This window comes from Vicugna pacos, chromosome 7, assembly GCF_048564905.1.
Source record: "Vicugna pacos chromosome 7, VicPac4, whole genome shotgun sequence".
Lineage (NCBI taxonomy): Eukaryota > Metazoa > Chordata > Mammalia > Artiodactyla > Camelidae > Vicugna > Vicugna pacos.
In genome coordinates, this window is record NC_132993.1 from 48,293,934 (window position 1) to 48,307,922 (window position 13,989).

The following is a 13,989-nucleotide window of genomic DNA, read 5'->3' on the forward strand; positions in this document are numbered from 1 at the left end:
GCTGAGGATCATGTAGCACACAATGATAAATAAAGAAGCATTCTGTACATTCTGAGATCTTCATATTTTTTATTTTCAACCAAAAATTTCATACTAGTTAAAACCTACTTTTAAACAGAATGATGTATTAATTAAATGTCTTGTCATAACTGTTATAAGCTCTGTTAGAAAAATAAACATCTCACAACAAACTACAGTGTCAGCTGTTTAATAAATACATAAACCAATGTTAGTAGTCAATCAGAATTATATGAACAGTTTCATAGTATATTATGTGAAATTACCATATTCCCCAATCTTCTGTGTCATTTAAGGCAATTTAAATTTATGTATAATTCAAAGTCAGAAATAATAATAAACTTATTTAATGAGAATTTGTTCCTTTCTTAGAAGTATTTTATATTCAAATATTTTAACTTAAAAATACACTCTATATTAAAATTTGTTAAAGGCAGGACTTGTTAAACGAAACACACAGGTTGTATTACTGATAATTTAAAAACATTTCTAATTTTTTTGCAGAGGTTTAAAAAACTTTAGTGAAGTAGCTCGTAAATGTAGAATAGTTTTAAAGTTAAATATACACAAAATGAATTTCTACATTAATATGTGCAAATTAATTTTCTTATAATTTAGAATTAAAATATTTTATATTCAATATTCTTAATAAAATCTATGTGCCAGACTTGTCATTATGTGGAATTCTTATTAAAATCACATTTATCTGTGGTAGAGTATAAGTGTTCCTTACACAGATCACACATTTTACATCCTTGATGACTGCAGTCTTTTTTTTTTTTTTAATTGTTGGGTTAGATGATTTTAACTGAAGTGGGTTATGGAGGTTAGAAATCTGATTAATAGAGTTAGCTTAACAAGATAAATTCTATGCAGGAAAGTAATCCAGGTAGATAAAAGAGTAGTGTTATTACTCTCAGGTATTTCATCAACAGCTGCCCAGATAGTTGAACAATTGTTTCGTATAAGTAAAATAATTTAACTATGCAGTTTTATGACAGTCATTACATAGACTTGAAGGTGAATTTATCTGAGCCAAAGAAAAAAACAAAGGAACAAATGATAAAGAATAATAAAAATGTAGGAGGATGTGAAGGGAAAGTTTTCCTGCAGCACTGATTGGTTGTATCATATTTTTCTCTTGTCATTAACATAAGACATAAAAGATGCTGCAAAATCTAATTATGCAAAATCTAAATCTAATTATGATGGTTTTATGTAATATTTTTCCAGTTAATTCTGTTGAAAAGTGAGATGATCATATGAAAGTATGCTTTAGAAAGGAATAGAAAGAATAAAAATTTGTTAATAGAACTGGAAGAAATTTACTCATTCTTGTCAATTAAGTTAGGATTTGCTGAAATTGTTCCCACTAGCATAAAGTATAAATAGGAGGCTGGAAGAGCTTTTATAACCTAAAGGTCTGCAAGCTCTGAGCTCTTAATCAGATAGTAAGGCTCCATGTTGAGTTGTGTGTGTTCCAGGTGTACTGAAAACTGACTTCACATGTTGTATCATAAGTGGATTCTCAAATATTTATGAGAAATGAAATGTCCCTATACCCATGAACATTTAGTTCAAGATACATTAGTGTAATATTTATTTAAGCACAACTACGAACATGGCATCTCAGATGCCAACAATTACAAGATAGATGACAATGTCAGAAATGTTAAATTAAAAAAGTGGATGTCTTAGAATCAATGAATAGGAACATGTATAATTAGCTGCCCATAATAAATTTGTCATTGAGAAATTATAAGAGAAAAGGGAAACAATCTGAAAGAATGCTGGTTTTATATTTCTTTGAAAATATATCTTAGTTTGCATCACATGAAATGGAGTTTTTAAGGTCAATATAAATAAGGACAGTTGTAAGTTAAATGTTAAGAGTAAATGAAACAGAATACAATATGCACATGATTGAACTCCCAAGCGTCTATATTTCACTTGATACATTTATCAAAATATATAGATCTCAAATCCCTTAAAACTGAAAGAGCTAGAACAGTTGTGAAAATTAAAAAATCTTAGTTTTTAATGGGTATGTCTTTGTTCAGTGTATACATTCAAATCAGTTTTAAAATCAGTAAGAGATGTTTGGAAATACAGAACTTCATTATATCATTATAGTCAGTTATTTTTCACAATTAGGCTTTTAGGGCATCCTCTTAGGAAAAGTGAGTGGAAAAAACAGGAGTAGGGAAAGGAAAGAAAAGCCCCTGCATCTAACTTACTATACCAGTACCAGAAGGAATAGAATTCTATGGAGAAAAAAATTTTGTAGTCAGTCAAAATTGTATTTCAGTGTCTTACGGATGCTTGTTGTCGTACATAAGAATATCTTCAGTGGAGATTAAGTATATAAAAATACTTGGAATTTATTCTTTAGTAAAGTGTTGCATCTGATGCATCTACTAATTTTAATTTTTGAGTGTTGAAAAATTTACCTCCAGAGAAATATTTTAACCTTAGATTTTTAAAATCTTTATAAACCAAAGCTAAATTGAACACTAAGACATAAAGTTTTAGTGAATCTTTGAGTGTTGCAGAGAATATTTATGACTTCAGAACTATTAATATAATTTCAGAAAAGATATCAAATGCTTATAAATCCATGTATACTGCAGTGTAAAGATATCTCCAGAGAAGTAAAATGTGTAAAGTTATATTGTAGTGTATGTATGGCACACTTCTAAATCATCACATAATACTCCAGGGCACAGAAATGCTGTTGTACCAAAAGTGTTGTTCAAGTTCTTAACTTTGTTAACCATTTAAAGTTTCATTACTTGCGTTTCATATCAGTGAATCTTAAAAGGCTCCTGCAGTCATATTAGTTGAAAATAGGCTCTATTTACATAAATTATTTAATCTAAGAATACCCTGTTTTCCCTTACCTTTTAATTAATTCTAACTAGTCAAAAATTAATTCTCTTCTCACAAGGAAAATATCAATTATTCAAGTAAATATAAGCTCTAATATCTTTAAGAATTAGATCTTTAAGTAAAAAGAGAAAGCACAAGACATCACATGCATGACTACAATCATCATCTAGTATTGAACTGCCTGTCAGGAAGTTTGTCCCTTCCTATATAATAAGAGCCTTGGTCCATTATAAATTAGTGCAAACTAGTGAGAATGTCAAAATATAATCCCTTTATTTTAAGCATTTCATTTTATTATGCTCTTTTGGATAATTCAGCCCACATGAACGTTAGTTTATAAACATCATAATGTTCATTTTTTAAAATTTCAACATTTTAATGAATAGATGTTTTCCACTTTTTCCTTTTTAGGGTGCTGTCAGTTATCCATTTGTTTTCTTTTTTTATAAAAGGATGGTACTTGTGACAGGCAGTCTGCAAAATACAATTTTTACATTATCCTTGGTGATCAAAGGTATTTTATAAAAGTCAGTCACAGTACTGAATTATGTCAATGTCCCCAGTCTCTCATTTGGGGAAGGAAATGTATTTCAGCCTAGCATCATAATTGCTTGGCTGCAGGGGACGGCTCATGGAGCTGCTGTTTGTTGGCTCCATATATTTTTAAAAATCCTTTTTAGGATAGAATATAGAGTGGGTTTAGTCTTTATCAAAATGCAAATATCTGGCACTTTGATTAACTCAAGTGCTGGAAGACAGCAAATCTGGGAAGTTAATTATAAAAAAAACATTTTAAATAAATTCCTTTGTTGGTATAGGCAAAACTCTGTACTGCACATGGGACTGTTGGACTTATAGCCAACAAAATCAGACTAAATAAGTCTATAAGGATATGGTGATTGTGAAGAAGTTCCCATCGGGGAAAACAAATTCTCATAGCCTCTGTATCAAGCTCTCAGGCTGAGCACCGAGCACTGTACAACTTGAGGGGGCACTGTTCACATAGGTATGGTGTGAATGGATTTCCCTCTAGTTAGGTCATGCTTCGGTCTCTTAGAAGATCATTAGCAGAAAGACTGAAAGGCAGTCATGGACAATTCTGTTTGAATTACTTTTTTCTGCTTTGCTTCGAAGTTTTCTCATGCCCATGTAGTTAAGACACATTTAAAAATACCTGCCAATTGAATATTTTAAAGATTCAAGAGGTAGTATGACATTGTTTGGTGAACACTGGCCTGGCAATAAGAAAATAGTTCTCTTCGAAGGCTGCCACTTAGTCACTTGGGGGTTTTTGATAAATCATTTAAACTTTCCAAGCCTCAGTTCCCAGATTGACTAAAAAGGTGTATTAGCTTATTTCTAAGATATTGTCTATCCTCCCCCAATTGTATACTTTTAGAATTCTGATGAGTGGGGTTGAGGTGATTCAGGGAAAGGATGTCCTTAGACTTCATCAAAGGAAAAAATAATATATCTTAACATAGCTTTTAATTTGAAAAATGCTGCTATCTACCTTGAGTAAGTATTGGAGAAAACTCATTCAAAAGTGTGGCAGTTTGCTTGAGGAAGAGTTTCTAAATACCTTGTGAATGTCAACCTGATAATTAGACTAATGAAATGGTGAAGTAATCCATCCAGTTTATCAGGTAAGAAGATATAAAACTCCACATCTGCAAACAACGAAGCTGTTCCAATTTTGATGTTACTTAACAGTGTTCCTTTTTACTATTCAGCTTCTTAAACCAGTATTCTAATAAAGTGACATTGTATTATTAGTTTTTTTATATGGCAGTAGTAACTTAGCACTTATTAATCCAGTCATCTGTGACATATATAAACTTATTCTGTAAGAAAGAGAATGGAACTATAGTGACAAAGAGGAAAGAATGTTCGAATTAGTATTGATCTTAGAAAAGAAGAAAACATAATAACACATGCATAAAACTACAGTTTCAAAAGCAGTATCCCTCAAGATTAAGGTTTTATCTGTTCATCTCTTGAATGAGTAAAACACGAACTATTTATTCATCTAACTGTTCCTGTCTATTCACTGCCAATTGTTGAAGTGTTTGACAGCATTAGTCTAACTGCCTTATTATTTTTGCTATCTGCATGTTTGGTGCAAGGATTACTATACCCTTGTAGTGACTCAGTGTCAAAGCTATCTCACAGAGTTGTCTCTCTGGGAAGTGTAGGAATGGTGGGTACCTGTAAAGTGTAATCAGTGCTCTTCAGATGATCTACATTCTATGCTGATCTAAATAAGTTATATATTACAGTAAAGTGCTACAATGACACTAGTATCAAACAGTAGTAAGACATTTTTCTCTGAAAAATTCAGCAGCAATATAAGTCACATGATGATGAGGATGCTTGTCAGTATTCATTCGTGTGACAACCAACAACTGGCATGACCTAGAAAATTTGTCTCCTCCTGTGACTTCTAAAATTACAATTTTTAGGAGCAATTATTAAAAATCCAGTTTTCTATAAAGTACTTTTTAAAAAATCTTTTTAGTAGTTGCACCTGAAAGTTTCATGTGCATTTAATTTGCTGATATCCATTTTTATTTCTTCAGGTTTCTCACGTCGGTAGGTTACTGCTCTTGTGCAAACACTTTGCAGAATCAGCTTGTCCTTGATGGAGAAGAAATATTGCCATTAATTAAGATGCTAATTATTGAAAGTAAACAATAATATACTGATAGTAATTCTTTTTAGAATTCACTGACCTTTTTTGAGGCTGATACCCTGTAATCTGCTGAAGACTTAATTTTATTACTATTCCATTGGAGTATCACCTGTCTAATGATAAGGACTTTAAGCAACCCAATCAAGAATGTAATTATGAAGATGATGAAAAATATTCTTAGATAGCTTGGGCTAGAGAAACATTCTGTAATGAAACAAACAAAGAAATGGGTTAAAAAACAGAATGAGTAATTCAGAAGATTCTAGCAAGTAAACAACGTTCACCATCTAAACAGAATCAGAGATATTTGCAATTCTACACTTTCAAAACAGAGGACTTCCATGATTCAAAAAGTAAACTCTCTAATTTTTATTACATATTTATTATTAAAATATCTTCAACAGAAAAGTCTCCTCAGAAGAATAGCCACAGTTAAGGTATTCAAAAAGATTATTTCTTTGCAGCTTGATTCTTTAATTGTATTTAGTAGAATATGTCCAAATCCCTTAAATAAATATAATTTTATCCATAACAGAGAAAGGGACAGTTTTTTTCGTGTGTACTCTTAATCACAAAGGGAGAATAGGATTTAGAAATTACTTAACAGCTCCGTTCCTTAGCATATATTTGTCTTATGCTTACTCTTCATTTGTTGCACATCAGTAATGGAAAATAAACATCTGCAGAACCTAAAGCCAGTACTATTGTAATAGATGGATAAATATTTCCTTTGAAACTGCAGTGTAAGTTTTCATTATTATTACACATACCTTCTCTAGGGAATGGGCGTGTCCAATTTGGGACAATACCCAAATCTCTTTTCTCAACTTTTGTTAATTAATTTTTCACTTGTCTGTTAATCAAATCTACCCTCTTTTGCTTCTAAAAATTCCACTGTGTGTTTTTTCAAGAACAAATAAATACTATCTGAAAAAGGGAATGCTGTGTTAAGAGCAGGGGCATGCTAGGTCTCTGTTTTAGCACTAGATCTTTGGCAAACTCTAGTTGGAAAGTCTACAGGCTCTGTGGCTGCCAGAGGTATTACCCTAATCTAAGAGGAACATGGTTGCACAATACACTAGTATTCCAGAGAACTCACCAGCTGCCCCAGACTCACAAAATTATCCCCTGGTCTAAAGAAACATGTGTTTTCCACCCACTCTCCAGGCTTTGGGGATTTCACCTAAATGTCTTAAGGTCTCCTTGAGAAGAACCTTTTGGAGGGGCCCTGCCAAGGCTTAGAAGAATGATCACCCAATCATGAGTGGATTTGTGTCTGAATTCCCAGGGATGACCAAATGTACTCCTGAATAAGTCAAGAACTCAGTAACAAGGGTAAGGGCTTTTCTCCATGTGGGAAGACTTAGGGCCCAGTTTTCTTTTGGTCATAATAATAAGTATGGTTCCTTGAAAGAAAGGGTGAAGGGAGACTGGATGACTACTCACTGGACTAGAAGCACCAAATGCAAGTACAAGTCTCCCTTTGTTACAGGCCTCACACATGGAGAGAATCCAAGATGCACTATTCAGAGGTGGTGCCCAGGTTTGTAACATCCATGCCTTTCATCCTGACAGACTGTCATTTCTCTTGATTGACTTGGAACTACTTAATCAGCAAAGGGGTCACGTGTCTTGATCTCATACTGGCTTCTCTCCTAGTAGGAGCTTAGCCAGAAAGACCAAAAGGACACCCTTTAAGTGTGATCAAGTAGATAGATATTAGAGGTGGCTAACAAATGCTGTTTCCCTCTCCTTGCACAATTGTGAGTGGGAGGGAAGCCCCCTAGCTACTAATACAAATATTTCTAAATGAGTTATGATGGAGGACATTTTCAGGGCTCAAATCTGCTTGCATTTTTAAATGTCATTTTGGAGAGCCAAACATTTAACCCTGGCTATGGCTCTTTTTTTAGTTTAGGTCAAGAAAGGGCTTTTCCTAAGGAGCTTTAAGGGAATACTTTTTGTGACCACACTTCAGTCCGAGTAGGTTTGTTTACTTAACATAATAAATGACATGTTGACAATAAAGGCTCTATTTATTAGAAAAGGCTCTTGGCTTTCTGGTGTGATTGCTGCAGCCCCAGCTGGCAGCACATGGGCTCTTTTCAAAGCCAAATTCATTATGGGCTAAGATTAGTGTAGATGCAAGCGATGAGGGAAACAAAACTCTAGAGAAAGATTATTTTTCTGTGCAATCTCTCTACAACCTGGAATCATTCTTATAGGTTGGAGGGGAGATTAGAAATAATAGTAGCAGTATGTTTTCAGTCAAGACGTAATTTCAAGCTTTATTTCTAATGGATATGTAGTTTAATACCTTCTACCTGCAGTGTAAGTTTCTACCTGAACAAAACAGGGTGCTGATTTTGGGGTTCTGAAGAACTTTTGTCTTTGAACACAGCTTTCACATGTTTCTCCCACTCATGTATCATCTTTTAATTTAAAATTATTTTCATGTTCACTGGCTTATTTAATCTCATACAACTCTTGATGCCAGTATTATTATCTTCATTTTACAGATAAGGAAACTGAGGCTCAGGGAAATTTTATAAGAGGGCTGATATTTCTTAGCTACTAGGGTCAAGTGAATGTTTTAAGCCAAGGTTCTCAAACTGCAAGTTCCATACCCTTTCCATTGTGCCACCTTTATAATCATTCACCCCTAAATTATATTTATTATCAGAATGAAAAGTACCAGGAAGGAATGGCCCTTTTGAACTGAAGTACTTTGCAGAAGCAGATCATTGCTACTTAGAATTTTTTGGCTTGACTGAAACATGAAAGTAAATATTGGTTTGACATGAGGAAGGTATAACTGGAAGCAAGTTTGGGTTATAAAGGATAATTATGGCTCCATAGACCTTGTCTCTATGGATCTATGTCTCTAATGGTGAAATGGACTCTGCATAGAAAACTATTCTTGACTCACTGAGGCCTCTCTAGAAAATCTGTTAGGATACTTTCATGGATGTACACAGCTTGGGAATTTAGCTGGGAAGCTGAGATGGGAGAGCTAGCAATTTTGCCAAACGATGGCAAATATACTCAGGTGGTTTTATAGAGTACCATTTCTGAGAGATTGAAAACATTTAAGCAGTGAGTTTTTCTTTAGGATAGTTGATTATGGGCCCTCTTGGGGAACATGATTCTCTACAGATACTCTTCAGTGCTTTGGTTATTAAACTTTTGTTTACCTGGTGTTTGGTCCACATAATGTTCCTTGAGAGCACATGAGGTTTTACACCGATCAACTATAGCTTGAGACAGATTGTGAGGGTGAAGGCATTGCACACAATTCCTGTAAGGGCAAAGAGAAGTGAAAACATTTAATTTTTAAAAAGATTGTAGCCTGTAATATTTTTTACAAGAAATAAAATAACAAAATGGGGTATTACTTTAGGAAGGCAGACTTTTAAAACTGGGAAGGAAAGCTATGACATTTATTTGTAATCTTGCTGAATTTAATACCATGGCAAAGTTGCATTCTAACTAAATTATTTTAATAATGTATAAAATCAAAATAATGATTTTTCTGTATTGAGAAGGATATCTGTAGGAAATGAATGATATTCTGACTGCAAAAATAACTAGCACAGATGTTTTAGAAGATAAATATTGTGATACTAGTAGAAAAATTTAGCAATGAATATAAAGTTCAAATTTTGACTGGGTTCATTCAAAATACCGCCATTGTTGTTCCAAGTGAGTTACATAACCAACTATGCATAATTTCTAAAATTTTACTTGAGCTACCAATCTGAAAAAGTGAATGTCTTAAAAATTTGAATAAAATAAATTGGAAGGCAAAGGGATATTTAGAGTAGTGGTCTTTGAGCAGGACTTAAGTTATTATAGGAAAATTAATTCTTAGCATAAAACAATAATGCCATCCTCACTTATATCCATCACTTCTTTCTAGAATGCTTCATAGCCACCACTTTTTATCTTTAAAAAAATAAAAAAAAACAACAGTCGACGTTTATCCTATGATTACTATACACCAAATATAAAGGTGTAGGGTTTTTTTTTGCATGAACATCTAATTTAATTACTTTCCAGAATTATAGCAAGGTATTATTATTATTATCCTTACATTCAATATCATGAAACTGAGGCACAGAGAATTTAAAAAATTTGCCCTAGATCAAACAGCTAATAAGTGGTAAGCTGAGCAGCAGGCAGCACCTAAACTCACATTGTATATCATAAACTTACAGGGGGTTATATGTCAAGTATATCTCATTAAAGCTGGGGGAAAAACCCAATGAACTTATTTATAAATGCTGAATGTTATTCTTTAAAAAAAAAAACCTATTTCAAGAAAGCTAAGGCAGTGATACCTAGATAAATTCTTATGCTTCCATAGCTATCGAGTGGCCAAAAATTGGAATCTAAATCTTCTAATTTCTCAATTCCCCATTTGGTTCTTATTTAGCATGATGATAACAATTTATCTGGAGACAATCCAGCAACTTCTGAGGTTAAAGTAGGCAAAATAGAACATGGTTAAAATGAAGAACTGCTTTATATATGTTTGGAATCAGAAAACACATACCAGTTTTCATTGCAGGCTGTGTGACATGTGGGACAGTGTTCACAGAAGCGGCCAATACTTCTGGGATCGGTGCACTCACACCTGCCACATACACATGTGCCTCTTCCACTACACACTTGGCCCTTTGGATTGACACAGTACTGGGCGGATGCTGATGGACACTGGCACCGATCCCCTTCCCAGCCCCTGAAGCACTGGCATTTACCTGCTTCACACTCTCCATGCCCTGCAAACAAAGACACTCCAAGACCTAAGTTATTGAGGTCACTGACTTTGTGAAGCATTTCCAAACATGAATTCCCCTTCTATCTCCATGGAAACATACTGACAGTCAAGTGAATGGAAACAGCATCATTTTCCATTTGTCTGACATAAACAATGCCAGGAGTTAGGAGTGTCTATTTTCAAAGCTGTTCTATTGTAGATAATCTCGTGATATTAATCTGTTGTGCTGACAATTGTGAATTCTGCCCTGCTACAGCGACTGCCAACTACTTGAAAGTCACTATACACTCAGTTTTACATTAAAAACAAAGAAATATAAAGAAGCTACAGAAGCTGAAGTAATGTTGATTGTCTGATTTGAAATTTGAAAAACAGGAGTGTTTGATGAATAACTTCCATAATTTACTCTTAGTCGCTCGTTATTGCTGCAGGCCTGGGATAACTTTGAAGGTCCATGGGGCATACCTTTCTAGTGTTTCAGTTCTGCTAGTGCGATGTTTAAAGATAAGGTCTTTGGGGAAGTTGAAGTAATCCTTTCACATTTTTGGGGCATTATTTATCAGGTTAGTATTAAAAGGATGTATTCAAGTATGCTGTGAGCTATTATTAGGTGGTAAATGAGAGAAAACGAGAGAGAAAGCAAAGTGGTATGTGTATGCATGTTGGAGTTGAGGAAGAATAGTGGTTATCTGTAGTTAAATGGATTTTATCCTGCAGGAAGTAACGAAAATTTAATATGCTAATGTGAACTAGAAATATTCAACAGAGGATACATTTTACAGGGTTATATAATGCTTTTCAAGTTTATTTGGCCACAGACTTTTCTTCTCTTCCTTCTTCGCTTCCAGGTTTCCTCCCTCTTTCTCTTTATTGCGGCGCACCTCAAAGGGTAACTGTTCCATGGCATCTACTGTTGAATCAGCTCAGTTTGCTAAGTGTAAAACTAATGAACTCCAGATGAAACAAATGCTTGTCAGACTTAGTTCCCCATATATGGGCTGTACACCTAATCCTAGCCAGCAGACCTGTGAACATGTGTTTTTATTCTCAAAGGAGACTAGCGAAGAAAATGGTTGTCAGCCAACAGTTTGCACTTACATCCTATATACAAATAATTCAAATCAGATTCTCAACTCCCTGTGAGTCAGTAGTATCATAGTCACATAGAAAGAACAGTACATTGATTTTTGATATTTTACTATAAACAGACTGAGAATCTCAATGTATTTGAAACTTCTTTGACAGCTGTAGGAAATGATAATCTCAGAATTTTTTCTCTTCCCTGTCCCAAACAGGATTAATACTAAAAATTAGATGACATTTGAAGGTTTGTTCTAAAATCATCTATAATCCATTCTATCCAGGATACTAGGTACAGCTGAATAACCATTTGGAATATAAAATATTATGTCTGTTTAATATAATAAAAAGGAAATTTGCCACCATATATTTGTGGTGTAGGCCAAAATTTTAATTTACACAAGAGTAATAATTTATTTTTTATAGGCTTGTTACTTTCCATATACTTATGACAATGAAATACTGCATTTCATCAGTGATTTAATTAATATTTGTTTACCAAAACACAAACATTAAAAAGATGTTTTAACAATAAGTGGACTTAGCGTACTGGCAGAAAAATTAATTCATTGAACATTTTTTGTACTAATTTTCAAATGTTGCATATATTTTCTAGAATATACCCTCTAGGTGGCAGTAAACTGAATTAGCCAACAAGTGCTTTTGATATTTTTATTTTAAATTATTTCAGTTTTAAATTTAGTCTGTGTGTGGCCTCTAGGACTAATCTAAATTTCTTGTGAAACCAGTATTTTCTTGAAGAATACAGTCCTTTGAAAATGCTGTTGCTGGTGCTGTTTCAAAAATAAACTACAGGAGTTTAAACTACTACAGATTTACAGTGCTGTCTCTAATAATGCATTAAGAATTTTACAATGAATGAAAAGTAAATTTTTATCACTCACTATCCTCTGAGCAAGATGGAGGGAGTGACCACTTATGAGAATGACGCATCCTTCTAGAAGAATACCCAGATAATAGAAAATCTGTCAGACGTTATCAGTAATTTCCTTTTCTGGTGTATGTCTTTACAAGGTCAAGGCATACTTGAAAAATAACAGTCTTTGGTTTTAATTTTTAAGTATGTCCTGTACTAAATAATTTAAAATATAAGTATCAGAATCATGTGCTACAAATCTGTGGCTATGCCCTAATTTCACAGACTTTGAAAGTTTAAATATTAAATTCAGATTGAGGGTTGGTAATTATAAAGATTTATTTAAATATATTTTAACATATATGCTAGTTCAATATGTAACTATATAAATAACTGTATGTACGTATTTATACTCACCAGCACACAGATTTCCATGGTGATATGGACAAGAAAAGTCATCCTTTTCACAGTATTTTCCATATACTTTTCCAAGCTTAATTTTGTGACATAAACATTTCCCACAAATACAAACTCCTCTTCCACTGCAAACAGGTTGATCCTTGTGTGACTTGCAACTTTCAGAAGGAGATTGATCTTCATCAAAATGACAGTTATTCTCATCACATTGGAAACACTTGGCATCTAGAAAAGTTTCTTCTACACACTTTCTTTTAGGTCCTCTGCTGTCATCACACTGGCAGCTGCAGTTTCTGTGTATATGAAGTTTAGTGGTTTCATTGAAACCAATAGGTTTGATTATTGCGTAGCTTTTTCCTCCTGTGACATTGCATTTTTCCATTGTAACTGTTACATTGAAAAGAACCTAAATTTGGGTGGGGGGGAGAAAATATATTTATGTGTCTTGATTATTTTTATTACCAATATTATATCTGTTAATGATACTTTGAATTAATATACATATTTTAGAAATTAGTATTTACAGATTGTACATGCACTGTCATACAAAGACATAACATCCCTTTTTAATTTCATTTATTTCTTAATTAGTGAACTGGAGGCAAGACTGTGACTTGCCTATATGGTACCAATAAATAGACATGGGTTCAAGCCTATTTGAAATGTCTACTCTACTTCTGATCATTAATTTTATGTCCTCAATTGATTTCTTAGCAAATTTGAGAGATAACAGACCATTTTTCTGGACTGAGTCCTTACAATATGGGGCTACTGAAAATATTTGGCACTATAGATAGATCAGATAAAGTCATGGGCTCTACTGCTTTAAAGCCCTGAGATGATAAGTTGTTCAAATGAACAATTTTTCTTTTATTTCTGTTTTTTAGGGGCTCAGGCAAAGTATCAGAGTTAAATTTTAGTTTATACATGTTAGTGGAGGAAAACATGGGGCTTTCCCTGATGTTACTCAAGGGAAAAAGATTTAGGACTCCTACTTTTAGATCTTAATACAAAGTCATACATTTGTCTCAGTGGAAGGTGTTATCTGCAACTAAGGATCTGGCCTAGCAGAAATTGGTTTCCCTCATGAAACTACAGAATTTTTTTCTCCTGCCAAATTTTTCTGTTTTCTCTATTTTTTTCTTTCTGTACAACACAGTTGGCTTAATGTGCTATTTATATTTGTTAACTACCTTATGATCTTCAGGTACTTTGGCAAATAAGATTATGTTTTTT

The 13,989-nt window shown here is 33.5% G+C and overlaps 2 protein-coding genes across 6 annotated transcripts in view; one reads left to right on the top strand and one right to left on the bottom strand.

Annotated features, from left to right (window-relative positions):
• Positions 1-13,989, top strand: part of MACC1 (MET transcriptional regulator MACC1) — a 486,000-nt gene that overhangs the window by 125,839 nt on the left and 346,172 nt on the right. The gene's annotated exons all lie outside the window — the stretch shown is intronic.
• The window catches only part of ITGB8 (integrin subunit beta 8), an 82,131-nt gene continuing 68,925 nt past the window's right edge, over positions 784-13,989 (bottom strand). For 2 of the 3 annotated variants that reach the window (XM_072964886.1, XM_072964888.1), the window contains 6 exons: positions 12,754-13,159; positions 10,155-10,380; positions 8,794-8,897; positions 5,640-5,803; positions 5,435-5,544; positions 784-3,381 (listed from right to left, as the gene is read on the bottom strand). In XM_072964886.1, the coding sequence (XP_072820987.1) occupies positions 3,351-3,381; positions 5,435-5,544; positions 5,640-5,803; positions 8,794-8,897; positions 10,155-10,380; positions 12,754-13,159 (1,041 nt within the window). In that variant the 3' untranslated portion in view covers positions 784-3,350. Of the gene's footprint in view, positions 5,545-5,639; positions 5,804-8,793; positions 8,898-10,154; positions 10,381-12,753; positions 13,160-13,989 lie in introns of all 3 variants that reach the window. The other variant, XM_006211711.4, reaches the window with a different exon arrangement.